This window comes from Brachyistius frenatus, unplaced genomic scaffold (assembly GCF_029030835.1).
Source record: "Brachyistius frenatus isolate BFR_SWC_R1_liver_20210118 unplaced genomic scaffold, ASM2903083v1 Contig_8, whole genome shotgun sequence".
NCBI lineage: Eukaryota > Metazoa > Chordata > Actinopteri > Embiotocidae > Brachyistius > Brachyistius frenatus.
The window spans coordinates 7,372,045-7,387,133 of record NW_027210607.1 but is presented as its reverse complement, the minus strand read 5'-3'; the positions used below and the strand labels follow the sequence as shown (position 1 = coordinate 7,387,133).

Below are 15,089 nucleotides of genomic sequence, written 5' to 3'. Positions count from 1 at the left end.
CAAAGACATCATATACAATATTTTCTGTGGTATTTATAGCACTGGAGTGTTCAGCTTCTCTCTTGACATTTTAAAGACTAATTCCTGATCCGTGATTTCCTTGTGGGTCTCTGCAGATGTACCACAGGATCCGGCACTCTGAATGCATTTACAGAGTGACGATGGAAAAACTGTCTTATCACAGCATCTGCACATCAGAGGAATGGAAGACCCTTACCCAGCTCAACCTCCCTGCACCCATTTATAAAGAGATCGAAATGTGAGTGCCCTCGCTCCAAGGTTTCGGGTAATCTGCCTGTTGTGTATTTATGTAAGCTTTAGAAGTTTTTTTTCACTACCTCTGCTGATATACAAAACCTGTGAGCTTAAGCTTAGCTAGTCTGCAGCCAAATCTCTGTGAAAAGGGCCGATGACAGACTCCAGACGTAGATTGTGACGCTCTGCAAAAGGGGGCATACACAGTTCAAGATAGGGCGGGGCTTCTGGATGTCAACCTGTCATTTCAGCAGCCTTCAGAAGTCCCTCTCATCTGCATCTCCTCTCCTTCTCCCAGGTGTGCCGCTTATGCTAATTTAAGACTTTCCTCCCTTCTCTTCCTTCCTTCCCCAGGTTCCACTTTGACATCAATCCCTTTGAGGAGATCTGGCCAGCTGTCTTTATCTACATGGTTCACAACTCCTGTGGAAAGACCAGGTAGAGTCATAGGACCGTGACAATGTCAGTGTCAATTCTTCCCAGACTCAGTTGTTAATCCATTTTTTTTTCTTTCTGTATGTAGCTTTGAGCTGGAGAAGCTGTGTCGATTCACCATGTCCGTACGGAAGAACTACCGGCGTGTGCCCTACCACAACTGGAAGCACGCAGTGACGGTGGCACACTGTATGTACGCCATCCTACAGAAAACCTCTGGGATCTTCACAGAGCTAGAGGTTTGCTTCTTGTTGGGTCTGCTAGGAGAACAAAAAACTGGAAAGAAGATTAGCATCTGAGGTTATTGTGTGAGTTTAAGTTATCTTTTTATTTACCCGCTGTGTTTTACAGAAGAAGGGTTTGTTGATAGCCTGTCTGTGCCATGATCTGGACCATCGGGGGTACAGCAACGCATACCTGCAGAAGTTTGACCACCCCTTGGCTGCTCTGTACTCCACCTCCACCATGGAGCAGCACCACTTCTCTCAGACCGTCTCCATCCTGCAGGTAGAGCTCCACTATGCAAAGCTCAAAGTCAACATTTTTATTCTTTTAGATCCATTTTTGTTTTTTTATATTTAGTATAAAATGATGTACTTAACATAACTTATTTTGACCCTTATATATGATCATGTTTAAGCAGCATACCGCAAACTTGCTTAAACAACACAGTGGACAAAAGAATGGACATGGTAAATATTAAGGGGAGAATGCCAAAAAGATGCCATATGTGGACAAATTTAATCAGTAAAGCATAAAAGCAAGCACACCCATAAAGAAGTATGTTACAGTGTAAAACTATTCCCTCACATTCGATTGAAAATAGAAAAATAATGCTTACACCTACACACAGTCAACTACAAATACACTAAAAGGTTCAAAGGATTTATCTCTGATTGCCCTCTTCTGTAACATCCAGGATCTGCTGGCTGGGACTGATGGCCTGAGATGAACTTGTGGCTACAACCTGTTGTAGTCTAGCTGAGCTGAACGCCTCATAAGTGGAGCTTTTGCTTTTTTATTGATCTCTTTGTTTCTCATAGCTGGAAGGGCACAATATTTTCTCCAACCTGAATTCCAGCGAGTACGAGCAGGTGCTGGAGATCATCCGAAAGGCCATCATCGCCACAGACCTCGCCTTGTACTTCAACAACCACCAGCAGCTGTCGGAGCTGCTGACTGCGGGCGGGTTGGACTTGAACAACTACTCACACAGGTCAGACCACGACTCACACTGGTGCACAGGTCAGGTCAGGATCGTAGCAGGTCCCATCGCATCACACAGAGAAATGTTTGACCTGGCGCACACAAACGGCGCATTGAGTTCCTCTGCATGGATATAACGAGGCTTTGCTCCCCTCCAGGGACCGTGTGATTGGTCTGATGATGACAGCATGTGACCTGTGCTCTGTTACCAAGCAATGGCAAATCACACGACTCACAGCCAACGACATCTATGCTGAGTTCTGGGCTGAGGTACAGTGGGATACTGTTAGAGCTTAAACAGTGTTAGTGTCATGATCATGCCTCCAGTGTAACAGTCAGACCTCTATTTTTCAGACCTCTATTTTTACTTGTAAATGCTACCACAATGTTACATGTCCTACAATCTGTGAGGCACAAAATGGCATCGTCTGGTGGTCTGGAGATTAAACACAGTAAACCAAAATAAAATGAAAGGTGTCTTGTTATTTTGTTCCTCCGCAGGGAGATGAGATGAAGAAGATTGGGATGCAGCCGATCCCTATGATGGACAGAGACAAGAAGGATGAGGTTCCCCAAGGCCAAGTAAGACCAGCAAATTCACTCATGTGTCTTTAACCTCACACGCACACACAAAACTGTTGAAATTTCTTTATTCTGATGGGAAGTTAGTGGTACTTGTTAACTAATATTTGACTTTATGTGGAAATAATTACTTGAAATCAAGGATAGTACAATCCTGTGATGCTACATATTGATATAAAAGTATAATACATTTTAGCAAATTCTTAGTTGACTTTAATTAACATGCATTGTAAGAAGCCCTTCTGCTGTGGGTATCTGTAGTTTCATAGAATTTGCATAATTAACGTAATTAGCCAGTGTAGTTTAAAAAAGCACTGCGCATGAGCATTTAGGTAGTTTTTTTGTAAGCAATAAATAAAATATATAAAATCTAAAATGTGAATTTAACCGTGACTCAAGGCATTTTGCAGCATTGCCATGTCACCAAATAGTTTGCACCCAAATCACAGACACAAACCTCAAATAATACTGTTCTGCTAATAACTGAAGTGACATTGTAAATACATGATCCAAAAAAAAATTGCATACACATGCAAAACTAAATTCAAAACTATGCAAAACTAAATTCTCTTGTGGCAATTTCATAATTTTTTTAAATATTACTTTTATCAGCTTGATCACTTACACCACCATGAATCATACACTCATAGGCACGCAGGGCTTTTTGGCCTCAAATACCCCCCGCCCCCAAATTAATAAGCAGTTATCAACAGACTGCTCACAAAATGTGTGTTGCATGTTTGATTGTTTCTCAATGTATCACATTAATTTATCAAACTGTTTTTAAGTGTTATACTGTCTAGAAACTTTTCTCTGCTGCCTAATTATTTTGGTTTCTCTTTTTTAAGGTGGGATTCTACAATGCTGTTGCAATTCCATGTTATACGACACTAGCGGAGCTTTTCCCTCCATCCAGTCCTCTTTTAAACTCCTGCAAGTAAGTTATTCAAAGCTGCAGATTTCTCTCAGTGACACAAAATGTAGATATAATATATGTTTAGGATTACAAGAAAATAATATCTGAAAAACTGTTTAATTTATAATTTTTTTCTGGAAAGGGTCCAAAACAAAATAGGCCACAAGTTCCTTCACACAACTTCTCATGCTTATTTCACATCTGATGGGCTCAATAAATGTACTGACAGCAGCTTAAAGTGCAACAAGTGATGTGTGTGCTTGTCTTTGTCTGGCCAGCTGCAATTGGCCAGAAAAATAAGATTAGAGGTGATAAGGAGGATGTGTAAAGGCACACATTCCAAACGTTCCTCTGAAAATACAAACAAAACACACATAAAACTGGAAAAGAAATTGAATTAAACCAACACAGGCTTTAACATCCTGAAAACATATTCATAAAAAAGTTAGTATAGAAAACAGAGTACTGACAGACTGAATTGTGCATCAGTGTGTGAGGTGTAACACTGTGTGTCCGGCGCGCCTGCTCTCACATTCGATAAGAGTGTAAAGAATGTATTTACGGTTGTTATTTCTGGTTTTTGAACAGGATCATGCTGCACATTTGCCTGCCCTTGTGCTGCTTCATAAAATGTGTCCTTGATCCACGGGGAATGCAAACAAAGTGAGCAGTGTAATATTTAAGCCCCGGCTTCACGTCAGCACTGGGCTCTGGGTGGGCAGCCGTCCTAGACCCTGTGGAGCCCTGCTGCTTGTTGTGGGATCTGCCAAAGACATGTAAACTGCATCAGGCCAGTTAACTGAATAGAATGGCAGCAAAGGGCAGCACTTTTTGCACTCAGATGTCAGGCTGGATTATAGTGCGGGAGGGAGAGGTTACCTTCATGTCAACAAGAACTGATGGGGCCACTACTACGGATGAGTAATGAATTACACAGGTGGTGCCAGGCTGCGATGACGTGTGTTTGGCGTTCGTTCTTTTTCGCACCGTTCTTAGGATTTGCTTTTTGATAAACTGAGTGTAAATTAACTACATTTTATTTTACAGTTTTAAGTTTTGCTATTTTTAATTGTTAGTTGCTGTTAATGTGGATCTCATTATAATCATAATCTGAATAGGTTGGTACTCTGATATTTGTGACTGAACACCATTTCATAATATCAGCTGTTTGTTTTTGTCTGTTCTGGCCGGCTGGTTTTATATCCATATCATTCTTAATATGCACACCCTTGTGGCAGCAAAGTGTTATAATGTTTTGTGTAACCACAGCCATAGCATTCAAACAAGAAAACTGAAAATTGAGATGAGTGGATACAACAAGTGTATATCTGATTATGACTTAATCAAATTAAAAGACCATAAATTAAGCAGTAGAAAAAAATTACAGACAATGTGGAAATGTTGAAACAAATATTCAAAAAAGAGAAGTTGTCTTTCTTGTCTTTAATTACACAACACTGTCAAGTGGGACCAAAGTGTCAAAGTCAAACAAACTGGACAAAATGGACCTAGAATGAAAAATATACTCGCAATTTATTCTCTCTTCCTCCACCACACCCACGTACTTGTACAAGCAACATCCATCTCTCACCATCTATGAATGTGTCCTTGCGTTTGCAAAGAAGCATCAAATTCTAACGGGTGGATGCTTTATACACATCGCCTAAGACTCTAAGAAGAAGGCCTTGTTGTTTATTTTCTTGTTGAATTAATTGGCATGAAAGCTTTTGTCCTGTTATTGAAGTTTACAATGTTTTTGATTCCTGTCGACATCCTCTTATTTCAGATTCTAAACCTGTAATAACTTCAATATTTGTGAGTCTCATCCCGGTGCTTTGTGTTTGCAGAGAGAACCTGGGCCAGTGGGAGATGATAGCTCGGGGCGACTTGGAGGACGTTGTGCCCAGCCGGCCTTGTGATCCAGGCCCTGTCAAGGTGGACAACTGACTACCAAAGGGGTTGCTGGCCCACCAAAGGAATACAACCTGAATCCTGCCACGGACCTGGAACTTTGAAGTTGGGAAGAACCCACATCCTGTGGTAGCAGGAGACGGATTAGCTAATGGTGACTTGACTTTGAAAACACACAGTTACCTCATTGGGTGACGGAGGTGTCAACACTGACGGTTTCACCGATCCCAGAGACTGACAGACAATTTTTGGGGAGGGACTTCAACCCATCGCCCTGCATCCACTCAGCTCGGGAATTCAATTGGTAGAATGGACTCGTGCCGTTTTGGTCGTTTTATTTTGGCTGTTTTATGTTATTTTATGATTTTTGCTTGATTTGAGCTGATTCCATTATGGTCTTGTATTTGCAGAGGCCTTACTCTGAACCTTTCACAGGCTAAGATATGTGAAATCTTGTTGTCAGTTCAGGCTTTTTTTTTTTTTTTTTTAAATGGTACTGTTTGCCTTCTGTGGTAGGTTTTATCGTACGCGCACTACTTCAGCAAGGTATTCCCAGAGACAGAAGGAATGTGTAGAGCAGATGTATGGTGTGATGCTACCTTATTGAGGAGGTGGACATTAAGAATGTTTTTTAATTACTTTTTTGAGCAAAAATCCTTTGCAGTACTTGAATAAAGACATACAGCCTATTCTACGTGGAGATTGCGGAAATCCCCCGCAGCATATTCTATAAACGTGGATGAACTGTGATGAGAGGAGTTCGATAATGTTGACTCTTGTGAATACAGTCACAAGAGAGTCACAATGTTTCTGCCTGAAGTGGACCCCACAACCCCTCACTCCCAAGCATTTAGGAACCTGCTGCATAGTACATCAACATCCTTCTGGTTAACAGGATCTGAACCCCAGGCAGCAGTCATAGTGTTTGAGTTCAGAAAAACTAAAGATAAATCACTCCCAATCATTTAGAGTAAGCCAAGACTGCATACTACTTAATTTACACTCACATTTTATCGCACCACTATAACATCATAAATTATTTTACACAACAAATTAAACAAAGGATGATGATGGTTGGACAAAGTAGCAGCTTCCATGGTCGAGGATAGTTTCTGTTTTTGAACTAGGCGGCTGTCCTTGCAAGGTTTAAAGACACTGAAGTCAACAACAAACAAACAATAGTCTGCTCCTTATTTTCCCATAATGTCAAACCTGTTAAGCTAAAGTAAACTATGTCTATCTGGGACTGCAAATCAAGAATGTTGTTTGACTTTTTGCCGGACTTTGTGACTGAAGTTTCCCTCACATCCACGACCCGTCAAAGAAAATACATCATCCTCCTTTACGATCTTTCTCCCACATCATGCCAGGAGGTGCATTTGGACTCCTTCAGATGAGCTTCCAAGATCTTCCAAAAGACAAAATTACTTTGTCTGAAACTGTCATTCCAGTGGACAATGTCCCTCCAAGACTGACATTACCACTCCAATAACTTGTCGTACGACTGGTACTGTGGCCACCAGTGTTGTGAATGTACATTTTGATGAATGTTTTGTTGGTTGCAGATTCTCGGTGGTGGCATGTGGGTTAGTGCGCCATCAGTTCCCACGATGTGCTCTGTTTTACTTTTCAGAATTGCTTCCAGTAAGCTTCAACCAAGAGCAACAATTAGCATGTACCTAAACTGAAGTTTCTATATAATTTTGCATATACAGTAATAGGTGTATACTTTGTACAATCTAGGAATTAGTTTGTACAGACTGAGATGTATGCTCTGACGGTGCTAAACTGAATGGCAGTCGTGCACTTTCTGACTGGGTGTGTACACTACGTGTGCGTGAGAGTGTGTGTGTGTGTGTGTGTGTGTGTGTGTGTGTGTGTGTGTGTGTGTGTGTGTGTGTGTGTGTGTGTGTGTGTGTGTGTGTGTGTGTGTGTGTGTGTGTGTGTGTGTGAGAGAAAAAAAGCTTTGTCTCTTTCCCCACTCCAACCCCACCTGACAACATGGTAAAGTCACTGCACTGTCCCTTCTACTTTTCAGCATCAGTTATATCCCATTGTCTGCACTATGTTTAGCTTATGATCTTTATCATTATTATTATTGCTATTATTACTATTGTTATTTTCTTAATTAGAATTAAATTTAAATTAACTTATATTTTTTATACAAAGAAAAATAATGTTGGCCTTTTTGTTTTGTACAAAGTAAACATTAAGATAAATTAAACGGTCTCGACATGTTACTGTTACCCAGAATAACTGAGGAATGTCTCAACTGTAAATGTAAGAGCAGTAGCCCAAATGACTTTTATTAAATACCTGAAAAATACGCTTTTGTGCAGATCATTCTTTACATAATGTTTTTTTTTTTTAATTTATTTTACTTATCCCACTGTAAATGTGTTGGGTGACACTGCATCTCTCCTGAATGGGCAGCATGTTATTGCACTTACATCAATTAGATCTCCAAAGTTGCCTGACACATCTTTTTATTCAAAGTATTGGTTAAAGACTTTCTGAGTGGTAAATTGCTGCCAATAATGAGATTATCCTCCCTTGATTTCTTGTTGGACTTGCAGAGAGGACTGCAGTTTCATGTGTTTACTGTGCACATTGCAACATCAATTTTAATAACATTTAATGACGAAAAATCCAGAAAACGATTTCACATTATATCTTTAACATTTCATTGTTGAAACACTGTTTGCTGTTTGGTATTCATTGTTTTACCTCCACTCCACTCAAGTCTGTATGACATGCAGTAATATTCCCATTGCCTTTTGAGCAACCCAAACAAATATAGTAAAATAAATTTAAAACACCTTCCCATGGCTGCAGATCTCATAGGTTTGTTCATGAAACCTCTTGAGGACCTCGAACACTGTAAATGTTTGAATAATTATCTTTGAATATAAACTAATATAATGAAAGGGTTTGCAGCCCAGAGTTTTTCATCCTATTAAGATGTTATTGCTCAGATTAACAACCAAACCTCATTTCTCCAAGATGGCTGCCCACCACTACAGATCCACCCATGCATTAAAACAGCTGGCAGCTGGTACTGGGGTTAGAAGGCTAATTTAAACTCATCTTGATGGAGTAAACAAGATGAATGTCGACTCGCCACACAATTTCTTTGGACTCCATGTTTTCTTTTCTTTTTCTAATAATGCAACAATGCTCTTGAATACAAACTATTCCCAAATATCTCTTAACTTAATGTTCAATAAGGCCAGAGGAGATTATTTTAGATTTAGATTTTTACTACTAATTTCTTTTAATTATACAGAGACATTCATTAGTTTACAACCTTTATTTTTGTATGTCATGTATAAATGTGGAAATGGACCTTTGTTGTCATCAACAACACATCCTCAGTCCTCAACATTTTCGTACATCCCTTCACCACTCTTTTTAACATCATTTAACATTACTACAACAAATACTAAGAGACATGACAATAATTTTTCAAATGAATGCAAACTGTTGTACTGAGCTACTTGTTTTCAGTGAAGCATAACATGTTACACTGTCTCTTCATTTTCTGCTTTGCCATCTGGGTGCTTTCCTATTCTGGTCATCCCAGCCCTGAGGCCAAGTTTCACTCTCCTTCTCCTCCTCCCTCTCTTTTGCACTTCAGGCTACTCTCAAGACTGTGTTTACTTGCACACAATAACCTAATTATTGCAAAGAAAAAGATTAAGATACTAGTTTGATTAAAGCATTTACAAGAGTTTTGCAGTAACCAGATTCACCCAGTAACCAAAGTTTACACAATTTGTCTGGTAATTGCCTGGAGAGGATTTATGACAGTCAGGGAGAAAACACGTGGGTGTCACAAAGTTAGAAAACATAGAAAAAGGGGAAATTTGTTGGATTGTTTCCATGTTACAGAAGTTATATAACACAAATTGTCTATTTGTAGTGTTAATAGTGCTTCTGGCTCATGCCAAAATTCTAAACTCAATGCCTACTTAAGTCCAATGACTTCAACTTACTTAATAGTCAGAGCGTTGATTGATCATACATTAATATATATATATATATAGGATTAGCTCCAGTGAGTTGAGATTTGGGAATCACAGAAGCCCTTGTCTTTACTCATGCCACCCCAGTGTGGAAGTTTAAAGCATTTGCAATGACTCAAATACTGATATTCACTTTTCACATGTTTAGCAACTCCATATTTGCTATCACTTTATTTTCTCTGCCCTAATCAAAATAAAACAAATTCTGATGTTTGTTTCTTTATTTTATATTTTTGGCAGGAAAATTCAAACTGAATGACTTTTATCAGTTGATGATGGGCTAACTTGTTTATCTCAAACTAGATTTCGCAATTAACTCCACCCTTCGCATTTGTTGAATTTTGTCCTCTTTGCAATCAATTACAAGGGCTGTTATCTTGATTTCAAATAGCCTAATTTAACGATAAAAAGTTATTTTCAATGTGTAAATTATTTCACAAATAGCCACCAGTGTTATAACTGCAAGATTTGCAAGTTACCTCTTGACTTCCTTTTCATTTTAAAGCTTGGATTTCTACAAACACGAACTTACCCACTGCACATATGTCATCTGTAAACGTTTTCATGTCGGAGTACTGTCCAGTAACTTCACTTGTTTGCCTCAGTAGGTACAAGAGGCCCAGCACCTGGAAGCTCTCGGGTACGATTATTATCAAGACAGTGAACGCAACGCAAGCATGCAGCGCTTCAGTCTCCATGGCAACCGAGTAAAGCACAGAACTTGGTGGCCATCAAGAAAGTTTGTTTGTTGTCGTGATTCCGAGAAAATAACAATTAGTTCATAGGTGAGGTTTTTATTTATGGTTTCTGTATGTCTGTTTTATTCGTATGGTTCAACATGATTTTTAGAAATATGTCACATTAATGTAAAAAATATAAATACTGAGCACCGGCTGTTTGTGGATACCCTCTTTGACTTGTTTGTGCAATATCTGGGTTTACTGTTATAGTGCACTAATTGACTCTACTTTGTTTAATGTAAAATTATATTCAGACAAACAACATTGTGAAGTTCATTGCTCCCTGTTTAATATTGTTTAATTGTGCAGTGCTTTGTTTTAATTCTAGGCGTGTGGTCCTTAAGGTAAGGTCAGTGCATCAGACTCTTGTTAAATCAACTATACAGTAACATGTTTGCCTTCACAGCCATGTCCAGCAGCTGGAAGCCGAAGCCGAAACCGACGCCTGGGAGCTTCAGGAGCGACATCCGCAGGCTGCTGCTGGCTGCTGAAGCTGGTCAGAAAGCTGATATCCTGAGCTACTCCTCGGGCCACTTGGGGCCCCGCAGCCTGAACCAGAGTCGGTCTCACAGGGAGTCCAAGCAGGTCTTCTGGAGGATGTCTCAGAACCAAGAAGACACTCCAAACTTCCAGATACTCCAGAAGAGACAGACAAAGGAAGCAGCCGATGTAGAGAAGACAGAAACGAAAGAGTCTCCCTCTGAGTTAACTTCTGGCTCTGCTTTAGAAGAGTCTGGGGTCTTGGGGTTAAGACAAGGTCAGACTACTGATCATGCATTACATGCAGACATAAGAGAATATATATGTCTTCCTAGAATAGTTTGCCATTCCTCAAAGCCTTTGCTTGTCCAGCCGAAAGCCTGTTCTCAGAAAAAGTCAAACTCTTCATCTGATCCAGAGGGGAAACATCCATTTTTCTCCAGCCAGTCTGACCAGGAAGGTCTGAATAATGAAGAGAAGAAACAACGGTTTGGCAGGCACGTCATAGTCAAACATCACCTCTGTGCTGGGATAAATGTCGTAGAAATTCATGAAAGGAAACTACAAAAGGTGAGAATAGTCACACAGACCATGACATCAAGAGACGAGTTTTGTAACTGCAGTTTTTTCAGATTTCTATATTTCAGGAGGTGGTTATCCTGGAATGCCCTCTCAACACTGCAGTGTGTGCATGAATAAAGCACACGCATTTTAAGTTGCTATTGTTGTGTGTGTGTTCCCGTCATACACAGGAGCTGAATAAGTTGTCAGCGCAGAGCTGGCCCAGCAGAGACCGCCTTGCGGTGTTCAGTGACGTCTTTGATGATGTATGTGAAGGCTCGCCAGTATTTGGACGCATCCTGAGGGAAATTAAGGTTTTTCCATTTCCTCTGTACCCACTAGCACATTTTTAGCATGTGCTGTCAGATGTATTAGAGCCAAGAGAGTGAGTCCCTGGTGTGGCAAGCGCAAGTAGAGCAACCACCGGAACCTGGTCGTGGTGCGTCAGGGAGCAGGGCATCGGAGGTGTCTCAGGGTCATGCAGGTTTCATTTTGTGACATAATAACTTTGCTGACTCTGTCAGTAAAACTGCTTCGCATGTTTACAAATTTGCCTTGCATAATTTGTGTTAAGCAAAACTGTCAATGAATGAATGAGTATTGCTTACATTCATTGGTTGTAATCAGAGGGTGACATAATAATGCAGCCAAACTCTTTTTTACTATTTCAAAACATAAAACAACAGGAATAAGATGATTTTTGTCTTTATGAGGACAAAAACATTACAAAACAAAACAAATTGTATACTTGGGCTGAGCAATATATTAATATTCAGCCATATATCATGTATATATGATATATCTAGTCTCATATGACTAGATATATGATTATATGAGACTACATATCATCTTAGATTGAGGATATTCATTGTAATATCTTGATATGGTACAAGTGTTGTCTCTTCCTGGTTTTAAAAGCTGCATTACAGTAGTTGTAGTGAGGTCATTTTCTGAACCTTGCCTTCACCCACAGTTGCTAAATTCTTACAATAACTTAAGAAAATGTTATTTCCTGCAAACAAAGCATGATATTTTGTACACTAATCTACAAAGAAATTATTTTTTTAAAAATGTATCGCTTCTCTTTTCTCTTTTTCTTCCAGACAGATTATGATTTGTACATCAATCACTTGATGGCCTCCCAGTCATTATTAGGAAACATGGTAAGGCCCGGTAACGATAATGTATTCAGTATAAATAGTACCTCAGACATGGATGTGACATTTTAGGCTTCTTGTCAAACACTTTGATTCCTTTCTGTTCTGCGTGTGTCAGATGATTAACAGCAAGCATGAAATACTGACTTCATATTTACTGTGATGGATTATTAAACTCGCGTACTTTCAAAATCTGCGGGAATATGTTTTATACTGTGAAAGTCAGCAATTAGCACCCTCTAAAAGGTTTAAAAAAAAAATTACTTTGATATGTCTAGATCTTTCAATACAGAAATCGCTGTTCTGTAAGAAAACTGCACCTACAGTTCAAAAGGTCAAAGGTCACACCTGCCATTCTTTTTATGGTCATATTAGGCTACATGTCTGTCAATAATTGAACTCACGGCCATTGATTCACCGTGTTTCTTTTTGTTTTTGTTTGTTTGTTGTTATTGTATAGTTTCTCAATGTATTGCCCACAGATCTCGACAGTGGCAAAGTAAGGGAAATGGGGTTGAAAGATGCTGAAAAAGAAGTTTGCAGGCTAGAGCAGGAGGCCAGACAAGCTCTTGAGGAGAATAAACGGTACTGCACGGATCTGTCTACCAAAAAACAAAGTGTGTGCAGTATGCTTGTATATTGTTCATTACTTTAGGCATGTTTCTTCCTTTTTAACTTCAGAGTCCAAAATGAATTACAGAACATCCCCACTAGTTTACGCCCAGAGGACATTGACATGAAGAGTAAGTCTCAAGACTACACCTGTATATCTAATCATTACTAAACCACATCTAAGAATTCAGTGTATATCAACCTGCAAGGCAAGTGCACACACTGATGATTATATATCGTACATCTCTGGAGTGGACAGACAGAACAAATAATCACTTTGTCATGCCAGCACACATAAAGAGAGTTTTGTAGCATCAGTGAGTCAGCTGGGACTTTGTAAAAGCCTGCAGGAGTGTGTATGTACGAGTACAGATCTGCAATTATCACTCCATTGCATTCATGCTTCTCTTCTGTGTTTGGACAGATATATCTCCATCAGGGCTGCAGGACAGCGGGACCGCCATCGGCTGCGCTGACAGCATCCAATTCAAGAGGATTCAAGTGTTGAGCGCGTGGAAGGAGATCCAAGAGTTGGAGGAGGAGATCAAAGAGAAGCTGGTGTCCACTGTGACAACCACTGCCACTGAAAGACGCATCAAAGACCGAAAGGTGCTGGGGGATTAAGTGCTTATTTTAGCATGTTTTAGCCATTTAGCTCACCTCAACTTTTATATTACATCAAGCATCAATTTGACCTTTGTTCTCTTTCAGAAATGGAATTAAAGCAGGAAGTGTGCCTGTATTAGTATTTTAATTCATTTAGGATTATTTTCTGTTTGCTTCCAGACTGAGATAATGAAACTGATAGCTTCAAATGAACGTCTAAGGATCATTAACAAGGCAAGGGAGTTTCACCTTTTTCCTAACCATATCATATAATATATATTACAGGCATTTTCAATGCCTGTCTTGCTGGGTGAAAGAGTGTTTTGTAATTTCTACTTTTCTTTCAAGGATCTGGAAAACAACATCAATGTAGTGCTGAACAGAGAGAAGGCAGGCAAGGCCATAAGAAGGTACTTACGAGGTGTATTGCAACACTGTATATGTGACATCTGACATGTTTGTAATTCTTTCTTACTTACATTCGGTTTCCTGTGTTTTACCACAGGATGTTATGGGACCAAATCGATTGTGATGTTCTCACGAAGAGTGAATAGCTTCACAAGAAAGTGAAACCAGAGAATCATTTCTTGAGATGGACGTTACAAAGTCAGATATTATGCATTAGATAAATGCAATTTTCAATAAAATGAAGGCACACATTTAATAGATTCAGATCTTTGACAACCAGCAAGCAACGTATAAATATGTAAGTACCTTATCCTTTTTTTTTTTATAGCCCTTCAGTTTAGGACATGCAGGGCAGAAAAAAATATTTACCTGCTGGGATCAACTTTTCTGCATTATTTGGTAATAAAATGGGATCTGATATTCATCCCAGTCTCAAATATAAACAAAACCAATGTGCTTAAGCTAAGAATGCACAACCACTTTCTTATTTTTCATGTATCATTGAACACATGTAACCAATCACAGTGCTGTTGGAAAAGTAAGAGAACCCTTGGATTTGATAACTAACCTCACTTGCCAGCAATAACTTAAACCTTGAGGTCACTCCGTTGTGTCTCTGTTGGTTTAAGGCCTGGGCTCTGACTGGACCACTTCAAAATGCAGATTTTCTTTGCAGATTTACTTTGATAAACTTGGGAATTCAATTTCCCCTCAATGATCACAAGCTGTCCAGGCCTGAAGGCAGCAAAGCAGCAAAGCAGCCCCAAATCAAGATGCTGCCTCCACCGTATTTCACCATTTACATGTTTGTATGCAGTGCTGCTTTTACACCGTGCATAGTGCTGCATGCTCTTCCAAAGCTTTCTGCCATGAAAATCATGCACCGTGTTCTTTGTACGCCAGATTCACGAGGGATGTTTACCAACTTTAATGATGCCTTTAAACATTTAGCTTTTAGTCTGAGATTCTGCGTTGTGCTATTGGAGTCATCTTATCTCGTATCAACTTCCACAGAGAATGTCCACAGTACTAAATAATCTTCAATCATAGATTTGTGGACATTGTGGGGTGATTAACATCTAAATTCTGAGATTACTTTTTAACCCCTTCTCATCCTGTGAAAATCAATCAAGTCTTGATTATCAGTTTCGTGAGATCTCTGTTTTTTGCGAATCACAGTTCACGTCAGCAGGTG

At 39.5% G+C, this 15,089-nt stretch overlaps 2 protein-coding genes across 3 annotated transcripts in view; both read left to right on the top strand.

Moving 5' to 3' along the window:
* Positions 1–7,625, top strand: part of pde10a (phosphodiesterase 10A) — a 36,022-nt gene extending 28,397 nt beyond the window's left edge. For both annotated transcript variants that reach the window (XM_069690173.1, XM_069690172.1), the window contains exons 14-22: positions 117–259; positions 610–693; positions 779–929; positions 1,042–1,197; positions 1,734–1,906; positions 2,055–2,166; positions 2,398–2,478; positions 3,327–3,415; positions 5,242–7,625. In XM_069690173.1, coding sequence (XP_069546274.1) covers positions 117–259; positions 610–693; positions 779–929; positions 1,042–1,197; positions 1,734–1,906; positions 2,055–2,166; positions 2,398–2,478; positions 3,327–3,415; positions 5,242–5,341 — 1,089 coding nt within the window. In that variant the 3' untranslated portion in view covers positions 5,342–7,625. The remainder of the gene's footprint in view (positions 1–116; positions 260–609; positions 694–778; positions 930–1,041; positions 1,198–1,733; positions 1,907–2,054; positions 2,167–2,397; positions 2,479–3,326; positions 3,416–5,241) is intronic.
* A 2,426-nt stretch (positions 7,626–10,051) lies between these two features.
* LOC138615929 (uncharacterized protein C6orf118-like) lies at positions 10,052–14,178 on the top strand. Its single transcript, XM_069689809.1, has 11 exons — positions 10,052–10,115; positions 10,477–10,739; positions 10,908–11,120; positions 11,303–11,425; positions 12,215–12,274; positions 12,729–12,853; positions 12,950–13,011; positions 13,305–13,489; positions 13,667–13,720; positions 13,835–13,896; positions 13,992–14,178. The coding sequence occupies exons 2-11, from the start codon at positions 10,479–10,481 to the stop codon at positions 14,038–14,040; spliced, it is 1,194 nt and encodes a 397-aa protein (XP_069545910.1). The 5' UTR covers positions 10,052–10,115; positions 10,477–10,478; the 3' UTR covers positions 14,041–14,178.
* Positions 14,179–15,089: the final 911 nt, after the last annotated feature.

Excerpts from the sequence above, each read along its gene's own strand:
- LOC138615929 (XM_069689809.1), top strand. The coding sequence starts at position 10,479 with ATGTCCAGCAGCTGGAAGCCGAAGCCGAAACCGACGCCTGGGAGCTTC. Across the intron at positions 10,740-10,907 it reads AGACAAAGGAAGCAGCCGAT|CCTTTGCTTGTCCAGCCGAA; the intron begins GTAGAGAAGACA and ends CATTCCTCAAAG. Across the intron at positions 13,490-13,666 it reads GACGCATCAAAGACCGAAAG|ACTGAGATAATGAAACTGAT; the intron begins GTGCTGGGGGAT and ends GTTTGCTTCCAG.